The sequence below is a fragment of the Larus michahellis genome, chromosome 9 (genome assembly GCF_964199755.1).
Source record: "Larus michahellis chromosome 9, bLarMic1.1, whole genome shotgun sequence".
In the NCBI taxonomy this organism is placed as follows: domain Eukaryota; kingdom Metazoa; phylum Chordata; class Aves; order Charadriiformes; family Laridae; genus Larus; species Larus michahellis.
Genome location: NC_133904.1, coordinates 37,637,515 through 37,652,826, shown reverse-complemented (window position 1 = coordinate 37,652,826; position 15,312 = coordinate 37,637,515). Strand labels below are relative to the sequence as shown.

Genomic DNA, 15,312 nt, shown 5'->3' with positions numbered 1-15,312 from the left:
TGTTAGTCAATGAAGTTTCTAAAGGCCAAACAACTGAAGATATATCTTTATTCCAGAAGACTAAAGATTCAACCATCCTACTGTCTATTTATTTTTAAAATCAACACATTTATAATGGTAGATGGCTTTTAAAGGACTATAAAAAAAGGCTATAAATTCCTTGAAAACAACAGAGAGGTCTAAGTTGTTCCGTTTTGGATTTCTCAGTGCATTGCTTCAAGGTGCCAGGCCTCCTATTTTCACCTTTTCTAAGGCAGAAGAATTCAACTATAGTCTCACTCACTGATTAGACTCCAGGCTGTAATTCTTATTCACCAGACCCGAGTGCTGGAGGCTGGCACCCATTTTTCTTTCAGTAACCTGTGACAGGTGGGTCTACACCGTAATTGGCAAGTTCTACTGAAAACTAAAGCATGGATTTACATACATGACTTTGTTCAGGTACAGCCACTGGTAGGTACAGCATCCGCTCCAACAATAGCACTCAGCTCTGTGCCAGACCATACCTGCGAACAGGAGGTGGCACGTTCCATCTCAGCAGTTTACCTCATGGTGCGAGGTCAAACTCTTCCTTTGACCATCGTTTTATCTCCTTAGAGGTAACCACTCACTCAACTGCATCCAAGCCCAAAACACAGGTAGCAGTGGCCATCCTTCAGTTGATGGAGGAAACCTCAACTGGGATGAGGGGAAAGAGAAGAACAACCATTTAAAAACACTGATAAACAATAAACATATTATCAGCTGTGGAAGCAATAATCACCTGCTCACTCTTCTGGTTTGGTTTTATTTTTTAAAAAAACCCACCAAACAGAAATCTCTCCAAAACTCAGCTTTGCTTAAAAAGTTGTTCACGTACCACAATTTCAAAACCTATCAATTTGAAGCCTTCTGACATCTCAAAGTAAATGCAGAAGCCCCGACTTCCCCAGATACCTCAGGGTGAGCCTGTCATTTCAGCTCCCCGTTACTCCCTTTCATAGAACCTGTGCTCCTAAACCACTCCATTTCTTTGCTGTCACGAATTGCTGCGCAAACCAAAAATCCATTTTGTTATTTGGCTGAAGTCAAGTAATAAAGCCTCCAGTACCACTAGTTAAAAAAAATTACTGCTCAACAAATACTTTGTTTGCCATTTGAATTGTCACTTCCTTGGGTTTTATTTTGGCAATCCTTCTTACTAACAGCAAATATACTGTGTTCAGAAAAGCAATATCCCCATTCCCTATTCAACATGAACCATTACGAGTTATGGTTCAGTTCCAATTCAGTGAAAAATTACTTATACACATAACATTCTCCAAATTCATTACCTCCACAGAGCTCTGTTATTGACCAACGTTTACCTCTATTCATTTCCACCTCAAGACAGACATAAATCTTATTCAAGCCAGAAGAAGCGTGCAAAGAACAGTTTATTAGAAACCAAACCCCATTTGCTAAGTTAGTTTAGGTCCTGCTAGACCTAAACACGCAACAGAGAGCCAACCTGGGCATCTCTGAACTCACACTGAAACAAATAATCTCCTCAAAAATGTTGTTCCACTTTCTATCAGAAGCTGCCTACAGAGAGTTCATCTAACAGTCCTTGGAGATAAGATATGAAGTAATATTTTCTTTAAAATAAAAAAAAAAAGCACCAGTGTCACCGTTTAAGAGACCTATCACCATATTCAGACACAGAAGCTATTAGTGACAGCATTGAACTTCCATGTCACAAGTAACTGTGGCTCATTACTAACTACTATGGCTGTACAAGAGGACATGAACAATTTAGCAGTGTCTGCAGATGTCAATTTAAAAAAAAAAAAAAGAAAAGAGGAATTTTTAAGCCAGAAATAAACTGACATTAATATGATATAGAGAAGATATGCTTTGCCACAATAGCCTGATAATTAGAGACTTTCAATGGCAAAACTAACTTCTTCAATCTTTGAGAACTTCATCGCCAAAAGCTTTCTCAATCTAGAACACATCACCAAAGCAGAAGCAACTAAGGGACCAGGATTATCGCCATCCATCAGTCCCCTTCCAAAGCGGGACCATGAGAAGGAAAAAAAACCCCACACTGATGCCTAAAGCCCAAACCCACTCCAGTGAACTCAGAAAGAATGAGGGACCTTTTAAACTATCAAATCTATTAAGCTCACTACCAAATGCAATGCATCATATATTTCTTGTCATGAAGTATTAAAGATCTGTCTAAACTATTTGGATTGCTTGCCCCTGCTAATCCTATTAAAAGTTACTATAAAGCCATACTACTCCACTAAGCAGAAACCTTACACTCTAAATCTAAAACTTATTCAAAGTCATTTTATATCCTTTGGTTCTTCTGGCAGTACTGTCATCTAGTTTAAACAGTTCATTTGTGTCCCTTTGTCTTTCTCTTCCTATATATACACCTACATATGCACACACAAACTTATATACATACTGGTGTATGTATATATACATATACACACTGCCCCCCAATCAAATTTTGTACCTCTCAGCTATTGTTCTGATCCTCTAAAGCAGCTCAGCTCTTCTCATCTTCCTTTGCAAGCTGATCTCACACTTCTTCCAGGCACTCTGTCTGCCCTGCTCTGCAAACAGAAATGTCTTTCTCCTGAGAGAAGCAGAACCATAGTTTTACAAGTAATATCTCAGCCACTCTCTTGTACAATTGTATTTAATACTTTCCTATTTTTACTCATAATTTATCTTTAAAATAGCCACTTGCCCTTTATGTATCTGTTGCATAATGAAGGCTAAGAGACAACTGGCAGTCAACTGGTAATACCTGGAAATCACTAAGGAGAGAAACAAGCTCCTGACTTACAGAATCAGTTTTTAATTACTCCTGAAGTACATGAAGCTGCTCTATAAAATATTGATTATCATCCCATTTCTAACAGTATAGCCCCTGAAGTATTTCAATCATTCCTGTATAGCATTCTGATCTTCCTCGCAACTTTGCCTCATTAAAATTTCGTTATAATCTACCCGTTGCTGGGAGGGTGGGGTGTCAGCGAGGATTACTGATAAAAGACATCCCAAACTGCAAGTTCCTGAAGACTAGAAAAATATTTGAGGAAGTATCATTATACGGTCACTGCATGTACCTTCCTTGCTACCCTGCCTTCTCTTTCTACAGTTACTACACTACAAACTTAACAAAGAAAAGTAGGCTGAGGTACCTTTTTTTTTTTTTCCAGTAAGAACACAAGGTAGAGAGATTGAGGGTCTTACCAAGGTTTGTCCACCATAGTGACACAGTCAGGAATAAAACACAAGTCTTCCAAACCTCACTGCAGTAATTTATCCTTTAAGTCACTCTTCCCTCCTCTAATAACTTGCATACAGAGAAGTTGGGCAGAACCTGCAGAACTCCAGAAGCACTCAGAGGTCCAATGGCCGATGTTTTTATGTAAGATTACCAGTTTCTTTCTAGACTAATCCAATCACTTAAAAACAAATAGAGGCCTTATCTGTGGAACAATCTGAAGACTACTGATCTCTCTGCAATGGCCTCTTCCAAGAAGTTTCTGGCACCTCCAAAAACCTAAACTTTAATACCAAAGTGTCAGAGACCACTCTTGGACTGCTCTAGTTTTCTCCTCCAGAGCAATTTCCACTAAACATTCTACATAAAATGACAACCAAGAAAGCATATTATGCTTATGTTGCCTAACTTTTGGATGTACGTCTGTGATCCATACATTTAGATGACTCCTGCTTAGAGGAAGAGTAATTATCTCACACACCCAATTTGTAGCCTACAGACTTTTAAGATGAAATAATGCGTAAGCATGTCTCAATGGCTTAGCACCTTTCCTTGGGGGGGAAAAAAAAAAACCAAGTAGATTTGTTTTTTTTTTTAACCAAGACAAAATTTCAGTAAAAACTTCAGAAATAACCAGACCTATAGCCTACATAATTCAATTTATGGATTTTGACAGTCTCAAACAGGCTGCAAAAATTTACAGAACCAATGGTACCAGGAACCATTCAGGAATAGCCCACTGACTTAGCAGGGACAAAAGTTTCTTATTTCCAACCACTTAGCATAAAACACATTCTAGCAGCAGAGTGCTCATCACCTTCTTCTATCTTCATCTATCCTGTCTAGTGTAACTACTTTCAGCTTATGACAAATAAGACTCATTTGTTGCTGAGCATCTCGAACACGTTTGAAGAGGAAGAAAACACAATTAAGTTAGCAGAACAGTATAGGACAGTAGGCAGTCTTTGAGTAGGTTATTCCAAGCCACTTACATTATGTATGTAAAAAAACTTAACACCCTGAAATCCTCCAAAATTAAAAAAGGGAAAAAACTCCAAAAACAAAACAGCAGCTGGCAACAAATAACCTGAAGCACAGGCTTCATATTTTCCCAAAAAGAGGCACTACTGGGAACTACTTTTTGCAGTGGTTTAGATTTCTATGTTAAAATACAGTCCAAGAACAGCAGACCACAATAATTCATCCTTGAGGAGAAAAGAGACCACAATGGTAAGAGTACATGGGAGTATTTGTCTCACCTGAATCTTTTTTCTGTGAAATAAAATAAAGGTAATTTGTATTCTATTTATCCTTCTTTATAACCCCTTATATTTAATGCTTGGTTTTACCCAGCATTCCTTCCAAATGAACAGCACCAATCTTTATCTTCTTTCAACTCTTATTCCCAGTATGTTACAGACATTCAGATACTATGGTGGCAAGTATCACACATGAGACTTTTGCCACCTGCCTCTTCTCTATCTGTTTACTTTTCAGTTCCAGTTGAACTGAACCAGAGTCAGAATTATGCTGCTATTTCTTAAGGAAGAGTGAGTCTAATCACTGGAATTTCACGTTCTATCCGCATGTTAATAGGGATTAGTTTTAATATGACATTTTCATTTGGTTCTTCAGAGTTTGGATAACTGCTTGTACAACACTGCACTGAAAGACCTTGCCTTCTACCGCCTGGCTTGCAGTTTTTCATCTGGGCCAGTGGCTTCCAGAAGTTTTGTTTCCCTCATGCGTAAGCGATACATCATTTGCAGTTACTCACCTCCCTTCGGGCACTGCAGCACTCTTTGAAGAGGGCTTCTCTCCTCACTATGACTACACCTTTTCTGTGGGTTTTTCAACCACCTCCTCAGCGTCCAATACCCTCTCTGCAGAAAGACTATTTAGAGAAGCCTGGTGCAACACTTTCCTGACTGGCATCCATTGCCTGCTTAATGTGGCAGTCAAATTGAAGTACTAAGGACTAAAAAAAATGTTTTTCCTCCTTATAAAGCTTACAAGGGACCTCTACCTAACACATCATCTTCCCCAAGAGTCAGCATTTTAGCACATGTATTTATACAGAGAAGAACTGCCTTGCAACTTGTCACTCACTGGCAGCTGAACTTATCCTTGTCCTCACTCACTGGATACAGAAAATGGCATGGCACCCAATCCTTATGTTCTCACAGTCACCTGGAAAAGGGGCTGTAAGCCATCAGATTTACTTAGTTGGCCCAAATTGTTGCCCATCAGCAGAGGATCACACACTTTTTTCCACCTTTCTTAATGCACCTAAAACTCACGAACTCTAGACCTTCATCCACATAATTCTCATCTCTGTGCAAAATGCCACATGGAAAACAAGGAAAGTGATTTAACTCCCTGTAAAGGATGAAGCAGAAGCAATTCTGGTCCTGATTAGAAGAGGATTATGACAAGGGTCCTTTCCTCCTTTCTCTTCTGTTTCAAACATGGACTCCGAGCACCACCCAGTAAAGGAGGCAGCGTCACAGATGCTGGAAACCATCATGTGCCAGCAAAGCCTGGAGAGGAGACATCTTTGCTGGCAGAGGGGCAAAGGATAAATTACAGGAGTATGTCTATGGCTCATATATTATAAACACCACAGCCCTAGGCAGGGCCTTGCCAAAAATGCCACAGAGTTCAAGCTAATGGAAAGAAGGGCATAAAATGAGATTTTCTATGCCATTAAGGATTGTGAGAACTCACTCCCTGTAATACAGAGAGGCACGAGTGCTCTGGGAAGACATACACATCTCTATACGGCTGCTGTCCCAGTGACCTTGCCACAACTCAGCGGAGCTGTTCTGCATTCCATAAGATGTCATTCTCATGAAATTAGCACTTTAATAACCTTGACTGCAAGTACTCAGTGTGGCAAAGCAATATGCATAGTCACAAGCAGCACTGCCTTCCAGGAAGCTATCAAAGCCCAGTCAGATCACAAACATTTAAGGCATATCCTATAAGGCAGAGAAACACACATGCAGTTCCTTGGGGGGGGACAGCAGGAGCAAAGAGATGGGACAAATGCAACAAATATCTCACTGAATAAGCTCCCCGTTATGAAAATGAAGGTCATATGAGTAGCCTAGGGAAGATACCGACTGCTGTTTACAGTGCTGGGCTGGAAGACACCACAGCTTTTGGTCAGTCAGCATACACCACAGCACTAACAAACACTAAGGAAATCTATCAGTCAGTAAATAAACGTATCAATCCAGGTTCCAATTATTAACTACATGCTATCTGAATGCAGCTCTAGGACCAACTTAACAGCTACATTCTATTTTATAGCTATTGGACTCCCTAACATGCTTGGTTATTAAGGACATGTTCTTCAGAATTTGCGAGTTAACTGGAGTAGAGCTGTCCCATCTTGTTCTTTAAATGCAAATTTTGCAATGCTAAACTGAGTACCAATATAATACACCACTCCGTAGGAGCATAAACATAGTAAAAAAGGTCAAGTATTTTCATAATACTTTGCTAATGAGGGTCAGGGCCTGACTGGACTTGTTTTGGCCTCCAGCCTAGCAACAGTTTCTGTATTGGCCAAACTCTGACGAGTCTACTATTATTTTTAAATAATTTGCATCTTTCCTGCCTTCCATAGAGACTCTTACCACAGAAATGGCTCAAACAATTTCTGTGTTAGCATACTAGCACTTTTACTTCTGAAAACAATAATTTGATGCTATGGAAAACCTGCAGTTAACTGTAAACAAGTACTTAATGTAAAAATAGACAGCTTGGCATAACGAGCTTGCTCCATTAATTATGCCATGAGTCTTGAGAGAAGCAAAAACTGTAGACTAGATAAATATATTTCATTCATTGACTGGTCACCGCCTAGATCTGTAAACTAAGTGAACTGAGCTAGCAAGGTTTTCCAAACTTTTGTTTCCTGGTTATGTCTCAGATTTCAACAACAGTAACTACTGGAAGGAGTTTAAGGCTTGATAACAGAACCGTCCCTACACTTAGACGGTATCTACTTGTTTCTTAACAGGTAGGACAAAAAAAAAGCACCAATGTTAGATTTCTCTTGGTTTTGTATTCAATGCTAGATAACATTACAATTATAAAGGTGTTGTAAGAAACAACATGTTTAACTCACAACTGAGGAGGCAGAGCTTTGCACTCTTTTAGTAACTCCAAATAAAATATTTGCATTCTTAAATCATGAACTTCTCAACAATTTCTAACAGAGAATATTAGAGTTAGATGTGCACATGAAGTCAGTCAAATCGAGACCCAAACTATATTTTTCTCACAGGCAGACAGGTTAAATAGGAATATACAATGTCAAAAACAATGTCAAAATTTGAATTTTCAAAATGCACAGAAATCTTTATCAGAAAGTTATCTTCAGTACAAGACAGAAAAAAAGAAAACATGACAAAAGATATGATGTAACTAAAACAAAGGAGGCAATGAAAATGAATGACCAGACTGATGGCACAGGGAGAGGTGGCTGCTGACTCCTCCTCACCCTACAAGGGGTATGAGAGCAATTAACTGCTGCAAAACCAGTATTGCAGTGAATCAGGGCATTCATTATGACTTTGTGGTGACGGCTTTTAGCTGAAGAAACAAAACCAGGGTCCATCCTTAAGACTGTCTATGATGTGATCTCCCGTATTAATAGAAACTACCTCATTTGAACATAAGAACAGCTCACTAAAATGAGCTTATGAAGGAAAAAGCCCTCAAATTATAGTTAATCCAATTTGGAGTTTATCATAGCAGTATTTACTCAGTTCACCAATGATACCAGACGACGGCAAAGGTAAGTTCTTTCTGACGCCATGCAGCTTTATCCTTTTTCCTCCTCTGCTGTACCAAGATGCATTCACCAGTCCTGCTTTCAAATATGCTGGGAATTCCCTGCTGAGCACTGCCAATGCCAGCCAAAATATACATTTTCTACTGCACTGTATTTAAAAACGTCTACTGCAGAATGCCACTCTGAAAGAACCACCACTTCATATTCCAACATTTGATATTCAGCAGTAAAGACCGTGTTAAGTCAGAAGAAAATACTGAAGCTTATACAAAACTACATGACATACACATGAAAACCAGAATGAAGTCAGACAGACACACAGACACCAGAGAACACCTCCCTGTCTGTGCGTTTTGTTGCTGCGTTTTTTGTTTTATGACTGGTGTTGATCTTCAGCCATGACCAAGCAATCATTATAGCTGTTGTGTAATGTTACTGAGTGTGACAATAAATACAAATCATTGCACTGTCTCTGCCACACAAGTAAGTCTCCAATGCCATACAACTTAGTCCTGCAAAGAAACAACAAAATTTCAAACTTCTCATGTCAAGCATAGTAATGTCAATAGGTACAGCTGAACTCTTGAGTAAGGACTGCAGAGGAAAAACACTGGGAGTTTTTAAGAAAATATGAAATTCATTCTTTGGTAAGCTTCCAGGCAAAGTTTCACAAAAATGCTTGTAAAGAAACATATACCAAGGCAAGTGAGGAGTCAAGCACAAGGCTTCAATTTTAAACATTACAGTAAGTTGTAGAAACTAAAAGGAAGTCGGTCTGCAGCCAAGAAATAAGAAATTAAGAAAAGCATATAATCCTATGAACTTGCAAACCATAAGATTTTTATTTACATGTATATGTAAGCACATTTACGCACCTACAGACAAACCTAATCTTTCTTCAATCCCTTAAAAGAAAGCATCAGGCAGTAATTTAACATTTTGGAAAGAAAAAATTAGCTTTGGGACTGTACAAAAAGATTTTAAACTATGTCAATCTAAATTACTAGCAAATGACCACCACTAGTGCCAACATAGTTAATGAGACACAGTAACTAAGGCAAAAAATTGGATGGCCAGTAACAACAGGGGTCAATTTATACTCACTCTGAGCAGAATCACAACTTTGAGAGTGTGAAAACCAATGGGCACAAGACTAGCTTGCTCCACATTTTTAAACTGAATTTAAACGTCTCCAGACTTCACTAACGAAGAATTAAAAGTAGTGTAGTACTGTTACGCCATACCCTTCTAGAATATGTAAAGTGTTAGATCTTAGATCTGAAAACACAATGAAATACAAAGGTCAGGCACCTCAACACCGCAGCACATCTGTATCTCTGTCCTGTAGACAAATGGAACAGTTGCTGCAAAACACTACAGGTCATCACTGAAGAAAGAAACCGAAGGATTTTCAAGCTAAGTCTTTAGGTTAAGAATGGATATTGCCTAGAAAATATTTAGAATACAATATTTCAGTTGGAAGGGACCTATAACAATCATCTAGTCCAACTATTTTAATCCAGAGGCCTTCAATCACAGAAGATGGCCAAGCCATACAGATTATTCCTGTGGCAAAGAACGTGGTTGCCAGCAATACTTCTGTCTGATGGCTGGAGCCTCCGCGTGTGCCCAAGGCTGGCATCCTGCGCAGGCACAGCGGGTCTGACGCTTCCCTAAAGCACCAGATCTGCCACAGGTACAGAGATCAGCTACACACACCATTTAATGCCTCTGGCACAGTCCTCCTGCCAGATGAGGAGGATATGAGCAAGCCATCATCTAGGCATTTGATGCAAGGCGTTCACGGTAAACATCTTTCCCAAGAGCTCCTCAGCCAGACAGGAAGCAGAGCACGGGCCACATTAGCCATTCCAACTGCAAAATCTTGATTACCATGTACCACGTACCAGGTAACAGGGGCAGAACAAATGACTTGCCTTACAAATCGTGTAAACTATGGGTGGTCGCCACTAAAATAATTCTGTTCACTAGCAGGCAACCTTCAGGAAGGGACTAAAAGAAGCAAACAACTGTCAAACAAGTTAGCCTGCTGGATAGCCATACAGTGTCTGCCCCACAAAGATGTCAACAATAAATTAAGTACGTAAGCTGAAGAGCTTGAGGCAGACACTGTGCAGGATCAAAAACTCCAAGGATGATTTCTGTGTGCCACAGTAAATCTTTATAGTGAGCAAAGACGTGAGAATCTTTAAGAAAAAAAGTCGTTCTCATTCCCCACAGCACAGCTTCAACTGAACTCCTCTTCACACACTTACCCTTCCCATCCCTCTTGCACCCACTTGCAGTTCTGCTCAAACACTTCCCTACTAGAAGAAAAAGAGCAGTGAGTAGTGTGAACCCTTTCGCACTGGTGGGCGGCTCTTTTCCACTTCCACAATGGAGGGCTGGACATGGTATTGTTTCCAGCAATCACAGAGTCATGTGGTGCGTTGCACAGGACCAAACCAGAAAGGAAATAAAGCGATGCAAGTTATTTGTCAGGTAAGAAACACAGGAAAAAAAGGCTACTCAGTTTTCCCTCTCCCTAAATGAGTGGGGCAAAATGCTTTTACAACTGTTCCTGTATCCCTCCCTTACAATTTATTTCTATTGCCACTTCTAAAAAAACTGCTTTTAATCAATTGCAGTGTTCCATAATTTTACTCATCAAACTGAGTTTCAAGAACAGTGTCTACATGACACTTTGTATAAGCAACAATTTTAATCTAGGGTAGCAATTTTCAAACTTTGTGTCAGCTTCCACATCTCCAGGATAATTTTTACATTCCTTACGCACCTATGGTTTGAGAGCCACCACAAGCAGAAGGAAGGGGAAAGTGCATGCTTTGCAGAACACATCCTGTGAAGAAGGGAAGGGGTGGCTTAGAGACCAACTCAAAGTGAAGTGAAATTATAGGTGGAAGAAAGCTCTTCCATTAAGACAGTGATAGAGTAAAATGTTGGCAGATCAGTGGAAGCCTACAAGAGAAGCAGAAGCCTGTGCTGGAAAGATTTGCTGAGCCTATTCTCACCCAAAACACTGCTGGACAGATTCAGTATCTTCCGGCTACCTTCCTTTGACTGAATGAGTCACTCCCTCCAATGCAACAGCTCCCCAGCCATACCCTTGACCAACACCCCATACCTTGTGCTTCAGGAACTACAGTCAGAGATATGAAAATGCCAACTATTTCCAAAACCTGCACCCTTTCAAAACAGGCATTTCTTCTCATTCCTACAAACTGCTCCAAATTTCCTTCCCTTCGAGCCCTGCTGCGGTCCTCATCTTGGCATGAAAAAGTTACAAAAATCCAGAGGTGTCACAGGCAGGTTTTCTTCAAAAGGCAACACACCAGAACCCCTTGTCCAAGTGATTCACCCACCTGCTTTTCTTTGATCGTGCCCAGTTTCATTGTTCAAAGGCCTGCAAGGAATATGAGTCATGCTTGCGTGAGGATACCTGCTTACAGGTCCCTCATCCTCCCTGTAATTAATGCAATTTAAAAAAAATATTTCTAGAATTCACATACAAACTCTTATTCTAGACTACTACTCTTAGAACAGATATTTTGGTCTGCGGACAAAACCACCAAAAGGATTCCAGGCAGAAAGCTGGAACATACATACCATGAAAAATGCCAGTTCTCATTCAGGTTTTTTTACTATACAGGAAGAAGTTCAGCTTCAAAGACAATACCATACCTTTGTGAGCTACACAGTTATCGATAAGACTGCCTGCAAATCTTTTGAATGCTAGAAGTCATACCGCCTCTGAACATTTAGCAGGAGCCATTTATTCACCGACCTAGAATTTTACATGTAATACTGAAAAACTTTTTCAAAGTTGCTTCCCCAACTGCATAAACATAATCAGCTCACAAGGCTGCTGAAAGCAGCAGTTCTGCCATCTGTCTGCTTATTCCCACCTCACACTTGTGCAGGCACAAGTGTTTATGAAGCCATGCAATGATCTAGAGGGAACCAATCTCTGTGAAAACTAACCATGGAAAAAAATAAAATTATGATTAGATCATTTCTCAATCTGTACAACTGTGCATGCTGGCACAAGCATGGAAATAAGAAGAAATGATATCACCAATTTTAATGGCAGTGCCATTTTCAGAAGTTCATTGACGCAGCAACTTTTCACCAGGTCTAGCAACTAAACCTGAAGAAAACTTAAGCACACATACAAATTTTAGAAAAATACAAATCTTTACTTAATCTGCTATTTTGTTCTTGTTAAAGTAAGAAGCGGGAGAGTGGTGAAGTCATCTACTGGTTACTAAGAGGAATCAAAGTGCTTACTGGAAAACATCTCAGTGGCAAGATCTTCGCCCCTGCCTCAGTTTCCTCCACTAATAAAACAGAGACAGCAGCACAAATCTGTTCAACACACCATCCTGCAATACAATTAAAAAGCATAACAACAACCAGGTAATATTTTGTTACAGAGAGACAGAGACATAATTCAGCTCTCTTACAGCAATGAAACAGTGAAACAGCACAAAGTTGATGCTGTAGCCTATAGTGGTCTGGGATGGAGAACAGATACAGGACAATGCAAAGCAAAATGGCTACTCAGAGCAGTGATTCCTAAACAGCTGGTATCTACAAAAGGACAGACACATATTTACAAAACACCTGGGTAAAGAAACTCACAGTGGAGTCTCCCTGCCCTCCTTTCATTATTGGTACTCTGATGTAATCACATAGGAGTTATGAAGAGCATATAGGGAAGACTTGCTGGGGTGGCAGGTTAAGTAGGAGTCCACAGATCTGGGTTGTCATGACAGCAGCTGAAAGTATGCAAGAGATGTATAGATCCTGGGTGTTAGAAACAGCAAGGACTCCAAATAAGATCGTTAATACATTACATTATTTTAAACACCAAGAAGCATACACTACATCTCATTAATGAAACACGGATTGCATGATAACCATTTGCATTGGTGAGGGTGCACGAGCGTCTAGGACACAGACAAAAAGATTTCTATTCATTAAGTACTGGTAAAGTATGGGTTCTCACTGATTCAACAGTCATGCTATACGTAAAAGGAAACAAGTGGCATGCACTCCGGAGGCCCAACACACTCGAGTCTCAGCTGAAGCTTAGAAACTCACCACATGAGCTCCATCCCATTTAGAAGCAAAGTAAAACAGAGGAAACTGTCCAACAACACCTTACATTAACTTTGCATTCAAACAGACTTGGAGCATGCAGCGACTTGGTAACTCATCCCAGCTGAGAGGAAGTAACTTCCTGTCAGAGAGAAGTTACTCCCTGAAGTGGCTGAACTCCATCTACAACAGTACGCCGGTTCCCTGGCGCAGGCAAGCTGCGGGTGCCGACGTGCTGGGCAACGCCGTCCTGACAGGTCACTTCCGAAGGCAGGAGGGCATGGGGTTTGAGACAAACACTGAACAAGAGCAGCCAGCGATGGGAACAAAGCAGGCCCTTGGTGGAGGCTCTGAAGGATGGGAGTAACAGGTGTTTATGTGATCTGTTCAAAACTCTGGGAATCTGATGTGGTGGATTACTTGGGGACTCGGGACGTCTAAGGTGATCTTCAGGGGTTGTTACAAAAGCAAGGACTCTGCACAGTTTGAGACCGAAGCAGCGTTACGAGTGCCTGGCACAGGGAACGTACCGGTACACCAGTGCTCACAAACCCGGATTTGCATGACAGGTCTCTTACACTGGGTACTCACCATCCCACACCGGTGAAGCAGAGGCCCGCGCTCATGCAGAACACACAGACAGAGAGAGGCCGCCTAGTGAAGGGGTCCCAGTAAGGACTTACTGGTGAAACGAGCGTGGAAGCAGTCTACTCAGGCGCTACCAAGCACAAACCAGGAACGGGCACTGACTGCAGGAAGCACCCACGGTCGGACATCGTCCCCGTGGAGCCCGCGCTGGCACAAAGGCGGGCTGTTGGCAGCAGGGCGCTGCCGGGGCAGGGACAGCCATGGCCCAGGCTGGGGTGTCAGGGAACGGGGGGGTGGGTGGGGAGATGCCACAAGCGGGTCCCATACACAGGAGGACCCCCGGCGGCGTGCCCCCGGGGCAGCGCGGCGCTCCCTGACGCGAGCCGGGGGCGGGAGGGCAGCCCGGCTCCCCGCACGGCCGCGGGGCGGGGGCGCCCGCGGGCCAGGCCCCGGGACAAGGCGGGCCGTGCGGGGCCAGGCGAGGACAGGGGCAGGAGGCGGCGGGGATGGTGCGGGGCGAGGCGTCCGGGCGGGGGAGCCGGGCGGGCCGGGACACGGACGGCGATACTCACTAGGGGTCGTTGGTGAAGCGGGGGCTCCGCGGGGGCTGGTAGCCGTACAGGTGACAGTAGAGCACATCGAAGCAGAAGCAGCACATCTCGGCCGACACCACCATCTTCCTGCAACCGGGCCCGCCGGAACCGGCGCCGGGGGAGGAGAGCAGCGAGGCGGCCGGCGGGGAGAGGCCGGCGGGGCCCCCGCCGCAGCTGGGCGGCAGCGGCGGGGAGAGGGCGCAGCCGGCGGCGCCCCCCGCCAGCCCCCCAAGGCCGTTGAGGCGGGGGCCCCCCGGCGGGGGCAGCGCCCCCGGCTCGCCCCCCGCCGCCGCCGCCCCACCGCAGTGGGAGCCGCTGCCGCCGCCTCCCGGGCCGGCCGAGCCCGAGGGAGGGGAACTGGAGAGTTTCTGCTTCTTCACCCCGCAGCAACCCGCCGCCATCTTGGAGCCGTCTCCCCCCACGCAGCGCTTCCGACCCATGGCGGGGGGGCCGGCCGACCGGCCGGGGGACGTGCGGCGGCCCGCTCCGCCTCCTGCCGGGCCCGCTCCGCCTGCAACGGGGAGGGGGCGGGAAGGAGGCGGCGGGAAGGGAGGAAGAATGAATGAGGAGCAGGAGAGAGAGGAAGATGGGGGGGGGGGGGAGACAGAGAAAGCTGTGTTAGAGCGACCCGGTGAGTGGCCCCGGCTGACAGGGCCGGCGCTGAGGGGGCAGCGCGGCCCGCAGGTGTGGCGGCCGCGGCGGGGCCTTGGCAGCCTTTCCCCTCCCCTCCACACGCTGAGCCACCCCTCTCACCTCCCCCCCGCGCTTCTTCTCCTCCTTCTGCCAGGGAAGTGGAGCAACTCCACCCCGCGTGCTAAAAAAAAAAAAATAATAAAATAAAACAAAATAAAAATAAACCCACAAACACGAGCTCCGCTGGAGCTGCACGGCTGAGGCAAAGCCCTTGAGATGGTTAAAAACACCCCGCTAAATAA

At 43.5% G+C, this 15,312-nt stretch overlaps 1 protein-coding gene across 23 annotated transcripts in view; it reads right to left on the bottom strand.

Moving 5' to 3' along the window:
* AMMECR1 (AMMECR nuclear protein 1) overlaps nt 1-15,312 on the bottom strand; it is a 109,610-nt gene that overhangs the window by 68,501 nt on the left and 25,797 nt on the right. For 20 of the 23 annotated variants that reach the window (XR_012589059.1, XR_012589053.1, XR_012589057.1 and 17 more), the window contains exons 2-3: nt 15,131-15,191; nt 14,357-14,888 (exon numbers count right to left, since the gene is read on the bottom strand). Coding sequence is in view for 5 of the 23 variants with exons in the window: in XM_074600966.1 (XP_074457067.1) it covers nt 14,357-14,888; nt 15,131-15,191 (593 nt within the window). In the remaining 18 variants the exon portion in view is untranslated. Of the gene's footprint in view, nt 1-14,356; nt 15,310-15,312 lie in introns of those variants that run through there. The other 3 variants (XM_074600969.1, XM_074600967.1, XM_074600971.1) reach the window with 2 other exon arrangements.